Here is a 17,902-nt window from a genome sequence, read left to right on the forward strand (position 1 = left end):
ACTGGGGTTAGCTTTTCAGTTGTGAAAGAAGCACCATAATTTAATAACAGTACTAAACAGAAGTGCTTCAAGGAATGTCATAAAAATAGATTCATGAAAGATGCTTGGGATTTGAACATGCACAGAAGACAGTGCAAAATATATTTTTATTTTTCCTTTCCTGTTCTTTGCTTTCATCATATCTGACTTGCATAGTTTCCTTATTTCCACTTCTCTTTTTTTCCACAGGTAACTAGCCTGTCTTCTATTTGTAGGCTAATATTTTTTGGACTTTATTAAGATGCATTGTAATTGCAGTCTCCTTAATTGCTGCCTAATTGGTTCCTTCCTCCCCTTGGTGTATTTTTCATGCATTATTAAATTCCAACTGGCTTTCCAGAACTCATTTCGCATTCCTTCCAGACAGCTCTTCCAAAGTGAAGCTGTGTGTCTCTTCGTCTCTTGGTCAGCCAGGAAAGAGCACTGGGGGAATTGAGAGGATCACTGGAAACTGCATGCTTCCTGCTATAACAATGACAGCAAGAGTATCTAGCATCCCAGTCCCTCACTGCCATTCACAAGTACTCTAACCAGTAGCAACTCAGTCAGTCAGTTTCTTAAAGCAGGTGCAATTATTCCCATTCATCAAAAGAGGCATCTAAGGATTAAGGAGGTTAAATATCTTTCCCAGAGTCAAAAAGCTGTTTGGGGACTCACGCCTATGTCTCCAAAGTCCTGTACTCATCCCACCATCACTAGCTGCTTGTGTACAAAACCAAGTGGCAGGTCTATACCCAACAAACCTCATCAGTTCCTCTACATATTGCTCAATAACTATTTTTCTTTTCTATGAAGTCTTTCAACAGGGAAAATGGATCATAGAAAGATGAAGTTATCTGAAGTCAGAAGGTCTGATATTTAGTCTAACCAGCTGCAAAAGCTACTAAACACAGTTGATCTTCAGTTCCCCCATCTGTAAAGCTAATTCTTAGATTTATTATGTCTCCAATGTGTGTGAGTTATATTTATAAAAACAGTATTGCTATCTGACTTATAAGGCTCAGTGCTAATCTGGGTTTTATTAATCTCCAAGTATCTTAAAATAGAGTGCCAGCAGACTCTTTAAAGACTTAATGCCTTAAGTGTTTCAGCCGGAACTGCCATCTTCCAGTTAATTTGCCAAAATGACCCACACAAAGGGAAAGAGGAGGGACACTCCCTACATGTTCCCTAGGCTTTTTAGAAAACATGGAGTTGTTCATTTGGCCACATACATGCAAATCTACAAGAAGGGTGATATTGTAGATATCAAGGGAATGGGTACTGTTCAAAAAGGAATGCTCCATAAATGTTACCATGGCAAAACTGGGAGAGTCGACAATGTCACCCAGCATGCTGTTGGCATCATTGTAAACACACAAGTTAAGGGCAAGATTCTTGCCAAAAGAACTAATGTGCATATGGAGCATATTAAGCACTCTAAGAGCCAAGATAGCTTCCTGAAATGTGTGAAGGAAAATGATCAGAAAAAGAAGGAAGCCAAAGAGAAAGGGACTTGGGTTCAGCTGAAGCGCCAGCCTGCTCCACCCAGAGAAGCACACTTCGTGAAGACCAATGGAAAGGAACCCGAACTGTTGGAGCTAATTTCCTATGAATTCATAGCCTGATAGGTGTAAAAATAAAGACCTGGATTGTACAAATGTTTCTCTTAATTGAGCAGAGGTGTTGTGTCCAAATTCAGTCGGTGATGTCTTTTCAAATTTAGTGTTTTTTCTTCCTGAAAGATGTAAGATAGTTTGCTGTTCAGTATGCTCCATTTTTTAATAAACTGCCAGATATTATTTATAAAAAAAAAGACAATACCTGAAATATTGTCCGAAAAAAATGGTAGAATTAATAAACTAATAAGATTCTCAAGCCAGCCAATAAACAATCAAGATCCATTCTGGAACTCTGGGGAATTTCAAATTCTAAGGCCACTTATTGTTTGTTGTACTCATATATATAGGGAGTTGCCAGGTGGCCCAATGGTAAAGAATCTGCATTCCAATGCAGGAGACCCAGTTCAATCCCAGTAGGGAAGATCCCCTGGAGAAATAAATACTCCAGTATTCTTGCCTGAGAAATCCCAAGGAGAGAAGAGCCTGGCAAGTTACAGTCCATGGGGTCACAAAAGAGTTTGACATGACTTAGTGACTAAACAACAATTCATATATACATTAGCATATATTACATGAATAAGTCCAAAATGCCATTAAACTCTTGTAGTTCATAATTAACAATAGAATTTTAAAACTACTTCAGTCCTCCGTGTTCGTTGGAAGGACTGATGTTGAAGCTGAAACTCCAATACTTTGGCCACCTGATGAGAAGAGCTGACTCATTTGAAAAGACCCTGATGCTGGGGAAAATAGAAGGCAGGAAGAGAAGGGAACAATAGAGGATGAGATGGTTAGATGGCATCACCAATTCAATGGACATGAGTTTGGGTAAACTCCAAGAGTTGGTGATGGACAGCGAAGCCTGGCGTGCTGCAGTCCATGGGGTCACAAAGAGTCAGACACGACTGAGCGACTGAACTGAACTGAAGACTAATTATTTGGCTCAGGCTTTGTGAGTGTGATCTATGCTTTATAACATTTCCTTCACATATTGGTTTTAATCCTCACTGATAATCTTTGCATAAAATTGCTCTTTCCCATTGGGGATTTCAAATGGCAACTTTCTCAATTATTTATTAGCAATAGTTCTAGAAATTAGAATATTTTCTCCTCACTTTTCATTGCTCCATATTCCATTGGAAATAGTTTTTACTACAATTAGTTAGGGACCTGCTTTAGCAGGGGTGATACACAGGAATCACTTGTACCACTTACATAATGGTCTTTCCTAGTCTCCCAGTTCAAAGAGTAGTACTTATGCTGAAAAGTGAAAACAGTCAAAGTAACTTCACTGTATCATAAAATCATAACTCCTAGTCCTTTCTCTCTGTCTTTACTCATGCTGGAACCCCTTCTACTGCTTTCTTTCTGTCCCCAGGTGTTATAAGATCTTGTCAAAATGTGAATATGTTCCCTCAGAGTGGGGAGTAAGGTAATCTGATATGATTATCAATGATTAGTATTTTATCATTCATTGGCAAGTAAATAGCAAGGCTTAGTCAATCAAAGTATACAGAATGGTTAAGTTTTGACCAGAAGGAGAGAGACCATTCTGAATAACTGAAATTATAGTCAGGGTAATCACTGCAATAATAACTGTAAGATAACATTTACAACCTATGTCTATGTTCCAGATTCTGGTATAAGCACGTTACAGACTTTAATTTATTGGGTTGGCCAAAAATTTTGTTCTGTTAGTGAACACGTTGTTCAATAAAGCTCTTGGTAAAAATGAATAATGCGTCTTTTATTTCTACTTAAAACCTAGTGAACTTTGGGGTCAACTCAATATTTAATCACAAAGACTCTGTGAAGTAAGTTTGATTATAATCCACAATGAAGGATGAAGACAGAGGTCCTATAACAAGTGGTAGAATTGGAAAGACACAATGGGGAGCTCTGAGCATTCAGCCACAGTCTAGGAACCCATTACCTAATCATTTAATAAAAGAAGGAAACTGGGGGCAGTAAAGATGAAAGTAACTTCTCTTTCAGCTAAATTTAACTTTTTGCCAATTTAACAAACCTGCCACCAAAGCCTAGACTGTTAGCTAAAAGAAGAATGGACAATTTGTCTCTTCGAGAGACCTCTTATAAACTGAGGTTCAGGGAGGGGACATTACTTGTCACTGAGAGCTGGATCAGTGCCAGATCCAGGACCAGAACCCAGCTGCAGTGAGTCCCCAGGCTTTGTGCTTTGTACTTTCTACATTCTTGTACCCACTTTCCCAACTTTTGACATGCAATTTCCCGGTCACACTTCTGCAGTTCTTGTAATTAAGATTTATAATTCCAATGACCAGTGGAGTATGGTAGGAAGAACAAGTCATTTAAGGCTAAGCAGACTTGTATAAGTCTAAGCAGATTTATATCATAAGGCTAAGCAGACTCATGGAGTGGAGAACAGCATAGCAATCCACTCCAGTATTCTTGCCTGGAGAATCCCAAGGACAGAGGGGCCTTGTGGGCTATGGTCTACGGGGCTGCAAAGAGTCAGACATGACTGAAGCAACTTAGCACACACAGACTCATATTTGTATGCCAGACGCACAACCTCTTTGGATGTCCCTTTTCTCATCCAGACATAAAGAGTTCCATCAGATTGTTATGAGATTTTAAGGTATCTATATGGCTAGCATCTAGTTGGAACTCAATTAATGCTTTTTAACTTACCCTTCAAATCCCAAGTTTTTCAATGAAATGAAAATTTTAACAACATATCCTCCAGATAATTCCTAAAATGAGAAAGAGACAGACCTGAGGCATGATACTTATTCTCTCCTGATCCCCGCTTAATATCTCTTGCATCTGGGAAGACGTATGTTCCTGTCATTACCTGTATCTTATTATCCAGACTCATCTTTTGAAACGTTTTGGTGTTTATCTACCAGGAGAATTCCTTAACGCATGATACATTAATTGATGTCAAGTCTGCCATCCTAGTTTTGATTTCTAAATTGCTCCTTTATTTTCTTTGGAAGAGTTTAAGAACAGTAACAAAAAGTATTCTTCCTCAATTCGATTTTGTCATGAAGTAAAGTTCCATGCAAAATTCTAATTTGCTGAGAAAGATGATTTGACTTAAGGAACAAATTAGCTTCCTTTCTGCCCAGTGCTTAGATCTGAAGCAGCCCCCCAACCCTGTGCCAGGCAGTCATGACAGGTACCACATCACAAGTCACTTGTGAACCAGTTCATCACTCTCATTCCACTCACTTCAGCCGGTTCTCCTTCTCCAGGTTTTGGGTCTGTTCGTTCTCCTTATACTCAGCACAATCTCCCCAACTACATGTGACCTTGCCTTCCTCTTGCCCACGTTTCACGTTCTGCCTTGAATGGCGGTGTAGACAATTTTAGTGCCTTTGCTTGGGACACTTCAACTGAAGCAGGAAAAATAATGCATTTATGTAAAATTCAACGTAGATGAACTGAATTTCTCGGAAATCATTGCCCATGACACCTAGTTGAAGACCCCAGTTATATTTCATTTATGCTCCCCTCTCAATTTGGAATGCCCTTCCTTCCTTGTTATTTACCTCACCAAACCTATTCATCACTGAAGATTAGGATGAATCATATCTTCTACAAAACCTTCCCCAAATTTCCCTACTCCCACAGACTGTATTAGGTAACCCACCTTTATACTTCATTAACATGTTGTTCATAATTATATTATGGAATGTAATATAATTCATTGTAATTATGCTTTCATATAATTAACATAATAGTCATCACATTTCTTACACTCGACTATGAACTCATTCAGGATAGAGACACCTATCTTTTATTCTTTTATCACTTTATTCTTTTTCACACCGTTCCATTTCTACCACATTATCCAGCACAAAGCAAATACTCAATTTACCAACTTGACTCAACTCTGATGAAAGAAAGGTTCATATGGAGAACTGGGACAGCAGGAAGGAGGTCCACAAACACACCAAATGGAAACAGAGATTTCCAAACTCCATAAAAACCTTACTTGATTGAAAAGTAAAACTTAAGAGAATGCTGGACATGTCTCATTTTCTTCATCTGTAAAATTGTTCTAGTGATGAATACCTTATACCCATGTTAATGAGATTAAGTAAAACATAAGAAAGTAGAGTACGTGGCACAGAGTAGGTGCTCTGTGGTAGAAAATATTTGCAAACTGTTGTGCAAGCTAGAATTTCTCCTATAATTTGTATTAAAACAGAAAAAATAGAAAACAAAAGTTGATATCTTTAAGATACATAAAAGTTTTATGAGGCTATTTTATTTCCTTTTACAGCTCTACTGGGCTATAACTGATATACCACATTATATAAGTTTAAGATGTACATGATGATTTGATACATGGATATATTGCAAAATGATTAACACACTACAGTTACTTAACACCTCCATTACTTTGCATAGTTACGGCACATGTGTGTGTGTGTGTGTGTGTGTGTGTGTGTGTGTGTGGGTTGAAAACATTAAAGATCTACTCTCTTTTTACAGTTGAATAATATTCTGTTGTGTGTATGTATGTGTATACCACATTTTCCATATTCCTTCATCCATCGATGGACACTGAGGTTGTTTTTAACTTTTGACTATTGTGAATAATGCTGCAAAGAACATGGGTGTGCAGCTATCTCTTCAAGATCCTGATTTCACATCCTTTGGATATTCACCCAGAAGTGGAATTGCTAGATTATATGGTAGCTCTGTTTTTAGCTTTTGAAAAACCCTCATACTGTTTGAAAGTTGATATTTCTTGATCACAAATTTGTTTAACATATTTTGATCACCTATTTTGTAATCAACCATTTCTACGGGTGAAACTATGACACAAATCACATGATCTACTCTGTATCTCCTCTATGAACTCCTATCCTGAGCTCCAGAATCACTCATTTATTTCCTTCCAGATATCTAAAGGTAACTTAAGCCATGACCAAGAGGGAATATATCATTTTCTCTAAACTATTTCCTACTCTAGTATTCCTCTCAGTAGTAACATCAATAAATCACCGAGATCCAGACTCTTCTCATATATATCCTTTGTGTCCAATTATCCCTCAGATCTTACCTTTTTAGTATTCATTAATTCCAACAAATAATTAAATTCTTGTGCAAAGAACTATATTAGGCATTAAGTCTACAGTCATTGTCAAAATAAATAAATCTTACTCTAACAGATTTTACCTTCTGGAATCTTGATAGGTGAATAAATGCATGCATATATATATACATATATGCATATATACTGTCAGGGGATGAATGGCAATGAAGAAAAATAAGTTAAGGTTAAAGGATGGAGAAAATTGGAGAAAGTTGCTGTTTGAGCAAAGTGGCCAAAGAATGGCTGTCTGCTAAAACAGCATTTAAGTGCTGTGTACTATTAGCACTGGTGTCTGACTCTCTGTGACCCCATGGACTATAGCCGGCCAGGCTCCTCTGTTCTTGGGGATTCTCCAGGCAAGATTCTCCAGGGAAAGAATACTGGAGTGGGTTTCCATGCCCTCCTCCAGTGGATCTTTCCAACCCAGATCAAACCCAAGTCACCTGCATTACAGGCAGATAGATTCTTTGCCATCTGAGCCAACCAAGGAAGCCCAAGAATACCAGAGTTGATCCCCTTCTCCAGGGGATCTTCCTGACCTAGGAATCAAACTGGGGTCTCCTGCATTGCGGGTGGATTCTTATCAGCTGAGCTCCAGGGAAGCCCTAACACTTGATAGGGACCTAAATGAATTGAGAAGGAAAGCCAGCATGGCTAGAACAAGTGGGTTAAAGGGAAATGGCACTCAATGAAATCAGAGGGGTGATGGTGACTAGATTATGGGAGCTTTATGGACCACGGTCAAGACTTAGAAACTTTTGTGACATTGCCGGCATCAAGTATCCTGAGCTGACTTAAATTGTAGAAGAATCTCTCCTGTTCTAACCTCTTTTTTGAGGCTAACTTCTATATCAAATATCCAACCTGAGAGTGAGCATCTTCACTTGAATATCTAATAGTAATAATACACTTAACTCTTGATTTCCTATACTCCAAACTGTTTTCTTCTTCATTATTCTCTATTTCGTGCAAAAGCATATGGTTAATCAACACTAAACCCAGAAATAATCCTGAATCCCTATATTCTTCTCCCCCCCCAACCCCAGTATCAGCAAATCATGTTAATGCCACCTCCAGGATGAATCACAAATCTGAATATCTCTACTGCTTTCCTAGGTTTAAAGTCACCACACAAGAAGAATTATCTTTATAAAATGTATATTGGATCACGTCATGCCCTTGCTTAAAACTGGTAAGGTTTGTTGTTGAACTTAAAACCAAACTTCTCTTTGACTAACCAGGTCCTATATGACTCAATTTCAAAAAGCCCCTTTCAAATAACGTGCTGCTATAACAAGTACTTAACAATTTGGTAGTGGTTTGGGGCTTCCTGGGTGGCTCAGATGGTGAAGAAGCCACTGACAGTGCAGAAGACCTGGGTTCGATCCCTGGGTTGGGAAGATCCCCTGGAGGAGGGCATGGCAACCCACCCCAGTATTCTTGCCTGGAGAATCCCCATGAACAGAGGAGCCTGGCCTGCTATAGTCCATGGGGTAGCAAAGAGTCAGACATGACTGAGCGACTAAATGCAGCACATGTTTGGAATTGAGCAATGGGCAAATGGTGGAAAAATTTGGAGGAGCAAAACAGAATAAATCTAGATTGCTCTGAATAGATTGTTGGTAGAAACACAGATTTAAAAGACTATGGCGATGAGGCTCAGAAGAAATGAGGATAGACCATAAGCCTGTTGAGTCTTAGAGAATAACAAAATAGTCATAAACAGATTGTTCATAGAAATATGAACTCTATTGCTAGGGACTTGCTAGGGACTCAGATGGAAATTAGGGACATGTTATTAGAAATTGGAGGAAAAGGATCCTTTATATCAACTGGCAAAAAAAAAAAAAACAAAAACCCTCAGTATTTCCTACAGTTATGTGGAAAGCAGAACTTATAAGCATATGTGCTGGTTCTGAGTTTCAGAGCATTGAGAAGAGAGTACTTCAAAGCTCTTCCAGTGATAATATTCACTTCCCGCTTGTACTCTGAATATGTTCCACAGGACCACTTTCTGCTTTTTACCACTGAATATTGTTTGGCAGCTGTACCTTGGTCCCTAATTTAGACTCTCCACATTCCATATCATAGAGAATGTACTGAATCTAGAAACAAGGGAACGTGGAACTGTACAGTAATTCATATTGGCATCCTCTGAATGTCCATGCTGCTGCTGCTGCTAAGTCACTTCAGTCGTGTCTGACTCTGTGCGACCCCATGGCAGCCCACGAGGCTCCGCCATCCCTGGGATTCTCCCGGCAAGAACACTGGAGTGGGCTGCCATTTCCTTCTCCAATGCATGAAAGTGAAAAGTGAAAGTGAAGTCGCTCAGTCGTGCCCGACTCTTAGCGACCCCATGGACTGCAGCCTATCAGGCTCCTCCGTCCATGGGATTTTCCAGGCAAGAGTACTGGAGTGGGGTGCCATTGCCTTCTCGGCTGAATGTCCATAGCACATGTATAATTACTTAAGAGCTTTAAGTAAAGTCTTAAGAAATAGTAAAACACACCATTTTTGTATTTGTCAGACTTCTTACCTGTGGATAACAGACAACACTAGATCTCATATTAAAGATGCTAAATAGCTTACAGAATCCTAAAATGGGTTGAACAAGGAACACACTTTGATATTTAGCTGATGAGGTTTCACAGCAAATTGGTGACCATGCAGCAGCAAGTTGCAGCCTGGTTTCTTCTCCCACCCAATGTAAAATGTGAAGTGAAAGATATAAACTGAGAGAAAGAGTGTTGAGCAAAAAGGAACCAGCTCCAGGTGACCTGAAAAATTCTCAGCCTATCCAGATTTCAAAAGATGCCAAAACTAGTAGATTCATTGTCAGGCAAACATGCTCTGGGGAGAAAATCAAGGTTGTGTCTGGATATTTTGCTAGTTTGGTGGTTTGGAATCCTCAAAGGCCAGAGTATTCGATTACACAAAGGGCCCTTTAAAGAAATTAAGCATATGACTCATGGATCTCCTCAGCATGTAATGAGCAGCTATGAAAAAACATAAGACTATTCAGGAAATACTTATGGAGGAGCCTCTTGTCTAATGAAATAAATTCCTGAGGCATACATGAGAGACCTACAAGGCTTTTGAGAGTAGTCTACCAGCAGAAATAGTGCCATCTTAGACTAAAAGGACAGAGAAGAATGAAATGAAAAAGCTTGTTAGATTCTCTACAAACATAAAACAAGCTGATGAAACTACTCAAGGGCAAATATTTACTACCTTTTGTGAAAAAAGGATTAGAGGGCAGAGCCAGCAGCCCAGAAGACAAAACTGCCAAGTCCAGAGAATAGAGCTCTGGGCCAAGAGTTTACAGCAGCAACAGGAATCAAATACCAAGTCAAGAACTGAAATTATATGCATTCATTTGTCTGGTATCAGATTCCTTTTTCTCTTAGAAAGTAAGTTCCATGAGAATCAAAGATCTTGCATGTTTTATTCATTGTTATATCTCCAGGATCTAGAACAATGTTTAATATATTGTATAATTATAAATATTTGTCAAATAAATGAATTATATATTAACAAGATGCATATTAATCATGTAACTATGGAAAAGGGAAACAAGCTAAATTTCCATGCAATTCCCAGATCTAATACTAAGCATATTTCTTCATCTTTATAAAGTATAGCACAATGTGCCACTAATATAGGAATACATATGAAACTAAATAATTTAAGAGAAATAAGTCATGTGCAGGTGTTAATATCTAATTATAAAAAAGTACTGGGCAGGAGGAAAGGGGGACAACAGAGGATGAGATGGCTGGATGGCATCACCGACTCAATGGACGTGAGTCTGAGTGAACTCCGGGAGTTGGTGATGGACAGGGAGGCCTGGCGTGCTGCGATTCATGGGGTCGCAAAGAGTTGGACACGACTGAGCGACTGAACTGACTGACTGACTGACAAGTGTATCTGTGATATACTTTACAGTGATCTGGACACACTAGTGTGTCACAACACCAAATTTTAGTGAGATCTAAATTTCACTTCTGAGATGATGTCAAAAGTCGTGGGCTTTCTGTAGTCATTAACTATCCTTGAACCAACTATCTCAACAATAAGAAAAAGGTTTTTGATAGAACTCTGCTTTTGCTCAAAAATCCCAATGTCATTTACTGTTGAGTGTGGACTTCCTTGAGGATTTCATCAGAGGAAGGTTTAAAGGTTGGTGTGTCCCATTGTAAAAGAACCCAGAGATAATCTGGAAGTTGGATCATTTTAAAACTCTTTATAACTTCCACACAATGCAATGAAACTGGGTTCTCCTAAACCCAATTTGATTTTCCAAATCCAGTAGTTCCCTCTGTGGAGCATTGTTGAAATCTGCTGCTACAGTTTTGTTTACTAAAATCATATCAGCTGATACCAAAACCAAGCCCAAGAGTCATGTATGTATTTTTTCTATAAATGCTGGTTTATATAAATGGGCTCAAAATACACCTGAGACAAGGGTTGTGTCTCAAATGGCATGTTCACCCCTGGAGAAAATCATTTGACTGTGAAAAATAATCTAACTGAATATTCCATTAATATATGGTGTGCATGGGACAATTTACTAAGTAGGTTGAGAAAGGTGAATTTTAATAAAGAACTGGTTTTGATTTCTGATTGTATTTTAGATCATTCAGATTTCTTCACCAGGAACAGAAAAAATGAACAGAAATAAGCATTAGTAGGTATTTAGGGTTCTTACTAGCATTCTGAGGTACTTTCATACTAATTCTTATGGTTATTGTTCCTATTCTTTGAAAAGTGCTCACTGAGTACCTATCAAGTATACCGGACTTAGAAATTCCAGATTAAAACCCAAGAAGACTAGGCTTTCTTCATCCTCTCTCTCTCAATGGCATCACTGTATTCAGCAATAAATCCCCACTAAAATTCCAGTGGAAAGAAAAAAGGAGTTCCTCTCAGACATAGATTTAAATTACAGACAATACAACAAAGGTTCTTGTGTTGATTATCTATGGTTATGTGACAAATTGCTTCCCCATTTAAAACAGGAAACATTTATTATCTCATTTCTTTTCTGTGGCTCAGAGATCCCGATGTGGCTTAAATGAGCACTTTGACTCATGGTCTCTCATAAGACTGCAATCAACTTGTTCATCACTTGTTCACAACTTGCTCACCTGACTAGAGCAAGGCCACACCCCCTTGGTAGGTATAACTCTGCAATAGCTATTGACTGGAGAAATGAGTTCCATACCACAAAAGTATCTCTATGAGACAACTCACAATAGAAGCTGTTTCCCTCAAGAGTAAAGAGGCAAATGAAAAACATGACATGTACAATGGAAGTCATGGTCTTTTTGTAACTTGATGTATGAGGTGACATCCTATCACTTTTGCATTATTCTGTGTCTTAGAATAGGTCCAGTCCACATGCAGAGGAAGAGTTTTACACCAGGTCATGAATAATAAGAGGCAGGGATCATTGGAGAGCGCTACGGAGACTGCCTACCACACATTCCTGCTCAGAGATTTGAGATTCTCATATTATGATGGTTCATTTTACGTGTCAACTTGATTCAGTGATAATGACTAGCTGTCAAACACTAGTCTAGAGGTTGCTGTAAAGGTACTTTTAAAATGTCATTAACATTTACAATTTTTGACTTTAAGTAAAGCAGATTACCCCCCACCCCCACCCCACATAAGATATATAGGCCTCATCCAATCTGCTGATGGCCTCAAGAGCAAAGATTGAGAAAAAAGGACTTGTGCTACCAGCCTGCACCATAGAAACCCTGCCTGAATTTCCAGCTTTCAGACTCAAAATTGTAATATCAACTCTCACCTGAATCATCAGCCTGTTGTTGCCTTGCCCTACAGATTTTTGACTTACCAGACTCCATGACTATGGTAACTAACTTACTAAAAATATCTTTCTTTCACTATCATCCTCTTCACCCTTCTCTCGCTCCATCTTTCTCTCTCTTTCCCAAGTATATAGACACAAAAGTCATACATACATACATATAGATACATACACATATATATACATCCCATTGGTTCTGTTTCTCTGTAGGGCCAAGACTAATACATATGCAATACGAAAATACTAGCACCTCATCCAATTATCACTCAAGATTCTTGTGAAGTTGAAACACAGTAATACAGTATTAAAAGAATATTGACTTTGGATTCAGTGACACAGACCTGTGCTCAAAATCCAGCACTCTACATAAACATCTTTTGACCTTGCACAAACTATTCTTCCTGAATTTGTATAATGCCCTGAAATAAAGATAATGGTACTTATACTGTAGAATCAAAATGAAATCATGCAGGAAAAAGACAGCTTGCATATAAGTCACTTGACCAAAATTAGTTATAAACATTTTGTGTTACCAAATGTAAAGCACATAACTAATATTTTAATATAACTATTGTTACTATTATCATCACAGTTTGCCATGCTCAAATAGTAAAGACACCATGTGGATAAAAGACCTTAACATCAGTTCTCTTTTCACTGTTTGTGAGTTTCCTACTAACTGGAAACAAAGAAACAAAAAAATCACAGCAAATAGGGCATTTACAGGTAGAAGGAATAAATCATAGTTTAAAACAGTCAATCAGCTCATTTTCCTTGAAATCAATATGTTCTCACATTTGCCAGTGTGTTAATTATTGTGGCAGGGTTTTTCAAAGTTGCTTAGTAAATTTAGCCACATTTCAGCCCAGATGTGTGTTTGCCATAATATGTTTTCTATGTAAATATTGACAATATTTCTTTGGGGACTTTTGGCTGTGTAATGTTTCTGTTCAGTTTAACAGAGTATTTGGTCATTTTCCAGAGTGGATGCAAGCATTAGCTTGTAATTCATGACATGGTGTGATAAAAATCATAGATTGGGCAGAGAAGTGAGATGAAAAGTTCTTCACTTAGCCCGTTTAACAAGGGTGAACATTCTACTTGGAGAATATATTCATGATCCTGCCTTAATGAGTATAGACTCCAAGTCTTCTCTTTGGTATCTGTTGTCCATTAATACACATGATTCTTTATGCTGTCCTCAGCATTTCTGGTAGTATACATGTATGGAAGATCAACGCAGTATTGCATGGTGCAAACTGCAGTGTTGTTGAGGCTCAAACAAGGATTGTACTAGTTTCCTGCTTGTAACCATGTGATTTTGAAGAAGCCATTTAACCTCTCAGAGCTTTAGTTTTCTCATCTATGTAGTGAACCAGTCGGAAAACAATTCTTCCATGAGCCTAACTAAGGATATCATAAAACTTCAAATCCTTCCCTTTGGGTAAAATAGTAATTTTGTTTACATTCCAAAACAAATGATATTACTCCTTGCTTCATTTATCTGTAAGTCAATAATGACTCTAGGTTGAACAACAAATGGTTAGTTGTTGTTTATTTTTTAAACCAACTCTCAAGTTGGATTCTAGCAAAGCTCCAAGAAAATGAAAAACTAGACAGATAAATGTAAATATAAAGGATGAATCAGGAAAATGCCAAATAAATTAACAGGTAATACAGTTCAATAATAAAGTATGTATTTATCAAAAATTATTTAATTATTATCATTAATAGTTGATCCATCTCAAGACTAAAATAATTTAATTAAAGTATCTTAATTTGCTCTTCCATCTCCCCTTATGGCAGTGAGTTGTTTTTGTTTTTGTTTTTATTGAAGTATAGTTGATGTACAATATTATACATGTTTCAGGTGAACAACATAGTGATTCACAATTTTTAAAAGCATTCCATTTATAGTTATTATAAAATATTTGCTATCTCTCCTATGCTGTACAATATGCCCTTGTAACTTTTTTTTTTTTTTGAGATCCATGTATCTTTTCTTTTTTTTTCTTTTTTTTTTTTTATTAGTACAGATTTTTTTTTTTAAAACCTCAGACACTGTATTAGTTTTGCCAAACATCAAAATGAATCCGCCACAGGTATACATGTGCTCCCCATCCTGACATAGTAGTGTGTGTCTCTCAATCTCAGACCCCTATCTTGGCCCTGCCCTCTTTCCTCCTCCCACTGGATATATGAAATGACTGGATGAAAACAAGTAAGAGAAGAGAGTCTTCAGTCCCACACTCAAGAACTGGAACTAAACAGAACCCTGTTTGAGGACTGTCTTTCTTCTCCATCAGCTGTCCTAGAGGCCACAGCATGGCTAAGAAGGCAGCTGCTACAGCGACAGCAGGTGTGCAGGAGACAAAGGACTCAGCACAAGCACACAGCCTTGAAAGGCAAATCTGACAATGTGAAGCACGGGATTAAAGAACCATATGAACATATTAAAAAATGCTGTATTGGAATGATTCCCAAAACATGTTTCATAACTAACTACTCTAGTTTTAAGAACTAAAAAAAAAGAGAAAAATGTATTAGAAAGTCTTAGTCCCACTGAGCCTCTCAGGGCATCCATTGAACATAATCCACAGCAGGTTAAAAATCTCCTGTAACACTGAGATTTCTCCTGCCTTCTTACATACTACCCCCAGACATAGTATATGTCTTCTCTCCCTAGATAAAGAAACCATCCTCAATATTCTGATGCACAGTATCCATCATGAAAAAGGATTAAAGTTCATCATTGGTATATCCAGGGATATCTCCAAAAACATTGGTAATATTACCAGGTAGAATCTAATCACTTGCTGGACCACTGAAAGGTTAATATACACCTTGAAGTTTGCAGAGGGAGAGGGGAAGGGAGGGAGGAAAAAGGGGAGGAAAAATAGAGGAAGGGGAGGGAGGAAGAAACGGAGTGGGAAGGAAGAGAGGAGAGAAGAAAAGGAGGGGTGGAAAGGAGATAAAGGAAGAAAATGCAAGTTGTATTTTCTGTATGTCTTGCCTTCCATACAGTCAGCACAAATGGGCAGTAAGCCCATGGGACCTTGAATATTCATTCTCTCTGTTCTAGACACCAGATTGTGTCACTAAGTCAAGTCAGTTCTACTGTTGGTATTCAACCTCATAAATCACGAAAGGCCAAACAAGAGGAGAGAGCCTTGGATGTCTCCCAGCTTAGGTGTGCTCTGTAATAGAGATCCCAGAGAGTCCTGATTTGAGACTGCACTTTTCTTCTCAATTATAAAGTGAGACTGTCCTCTATTTGGCTCTGGTTTTTCTGGTGTATACTTGTTTGGCAGGAAACTAAAATGGGAGGCAGAAGAGGCACAGAATTTGGGTACCAGAGCTTCATCCTATACCTTTAAAATATCACTTACTCAAACTTCCATAATACTGTCAAGAGACACTTGTTATATATCTTTTTTTAACCTTGTATTATAGATGTTCATAAAAGAGACTTTATCTAAATACTAAGGTTGTTTCTTGCTACTATATTGGGCTTCAGTGAGCTCTACAACTAGATGTTGACATTTAAAAATGAGTTAATTACAATTAAATAATTTATTTCCTGAATATGCCCAATCCTCTGTATGACTCATTTACATTATTTACAGTAAACAGTGTCTCTAGGATGTTATTCAACCTTGTAGGTAGAATGGTGCTTCTGACTCAATCTTTTTGCTTACATTTTCAAAAGAATAGATAAATCAGTTGTCTCTTATTTTTAAATGTAAAATATAAACAACAATAATATTATACTAATTTGTTTCATGTTTTAGAGTAGCCATTCCCAATCACCAGGCCAAAGACAAATGACTATCAAATTTTCAAATACTGCAAACTGAATTTTCAAATATTCAACTTATTGAGGGAGAAAAAAATAAAACCAGAACAAGGTGGTTTCCATTTTGGGTTAGGATGCAGAAGATTGAGAGACCTTTTCTCATATCATAATAATAAGGAAACACTGAATAAGATAGAAAAATTCAGTGTTTGTTTTTATTATTCCATTAGAGAGATGATGATGTTAAAAAGTATAAATGAACTAAATTCCAGAAAGGTATAATCCCTTTCAAGGAAACTCTTTACATTGTATATAGGGAACTTTGCTGATATAAGGAGAAACAAGCAAACTTTTAATGGTAATGCATGGGTCAGCATGCTATATATGAAATCTAAGGAGTTCCAGATTCAAACAATCTATATGTGATTATAAATTATTTCCCAAGGGGCCATGACCAAATGTACGGGGGCATATCAAACACTAGGAAAGATAAGAAGGGAGGGAGAGAGAGATAAATCTCCCAAGGCTTAGAAATCCATGAGCAAAGTTAAAGAGCCAAGAGCTCTTCAAGCAGCCAACAGAGCTAGCAGGTGAACTGTGCAGCAGACAGAACCACAATCCTCCTGAGGTTTATATCACAAGCCCTGCTAATATGGGAATCCTGAAAATGCCTCCAAAACATTTATAATCAGTAATGAACTGAAGCTTATTAAAATTGGAACTCATCCCAGACTCCACTCAGTATTAGATCAGATCAAAGAAATTAGCCCCTTAACCCAGCAGCCTCAGAGAGAAAAGAGAAATCCTTTTTCTGGAAGTAAATATTAGATACTTCCATCTCTATCATTTATTTTTAAATGATGTCTGGCATACAATTAGAATAATGAGACATAAAAAGAAGGAAACTGTGGCCCAAAATCAATACAAAATACTGTGCAGAAGCATAATCACAGATGAACCATATATTGAAATTAGCAGAAAAGGACTTAAAAATCAGTATTATAAATACATTAACAGATTTATCAAGAGGTGGACCAAAATACTCAAACACATAAGGAATTTCACCAGAGAAATACTAACCTTAAAATAAGACAAAAATTTTGATAAATGCAAGAAAACTAGAATTTGAAACACCTGGGACCTGCTACAACAAATATTAAAAACAGCCCATGTCCTAGCCAGATTAACATGAAATACCACGTTAAGAGCCTATTTACCTCAGTTTACATACACAATACATAACATATGGTTATCAACAAAAAATTGCAAAGCATGCATAAGCACATTACACAAAGCAATCAGAACTAGAATCAAAAATAGGACACACATGTTGAGAAAATCAGGCAGGGGATTTTAACTATGACAAATGTATTAGAAGGTCAAATGTAAAAGGGAGAAAACATGCAAGTCTAGACAGGTGATGCAATTAGAGATATGAGAACTATAAGAAAGAACCAACAGGAAATTCAACAAATCAAAACCAGTGCAACAGAAGTGAAGAACGCCCTTCATGGTCTCATCAGCATACTGGATGAGGC

General features: G+C 37.6%; 1 protein-coding gene across 1 annotated transcript; it reads left to right on the top strand.

Moving 5' to 3' along the window:
* Positions 1-1,160: 1,160 nt before the first annotated feature.
* On the top strand, positions 1,161-1,664 carry LOC129652640 (60S ribosomal protein L21-like). Its single transcript, XM_055581448.1, has one exon. The coding sequence runs from the start codon at positions 1,164-1,166 to the stop codon at positions 1,644-1,646; it is 483 nt and encodes a 160-aa protein (XP_055437423.1). The 5' UTR covers positions 1,161-1,163; the 3' UTR covers positions 1,647-1,664.
* Positions 1,665-17,902: the final 16,238 nt, after the last annotated feature.

Source organism: Bubalus kerabau, chromosome 5, assembly GCF_029407905.1.
Source record: "Bubalus kerabau isolate K-KA32 ecotype Philippines breed swamp buffalo chromosome 5, PCC_UOA_SB_1v2, whole genome shotgun sequence".
Lineage (NCBI taxonomy): Eukaryota > Metazoa > Chordata > Mammalia > Artiodactyla > Bovidae > Bubalus > Bubalus kerabau.

Coding starts and splice junctions, on each gene's coding strand:
- LOC129652640 (XM_055581448.1), top strand. CDS start 1,164: ATGACCCACACAAAGGGAAAGAGGAGGGACACTCCCTACATGTTCCCT.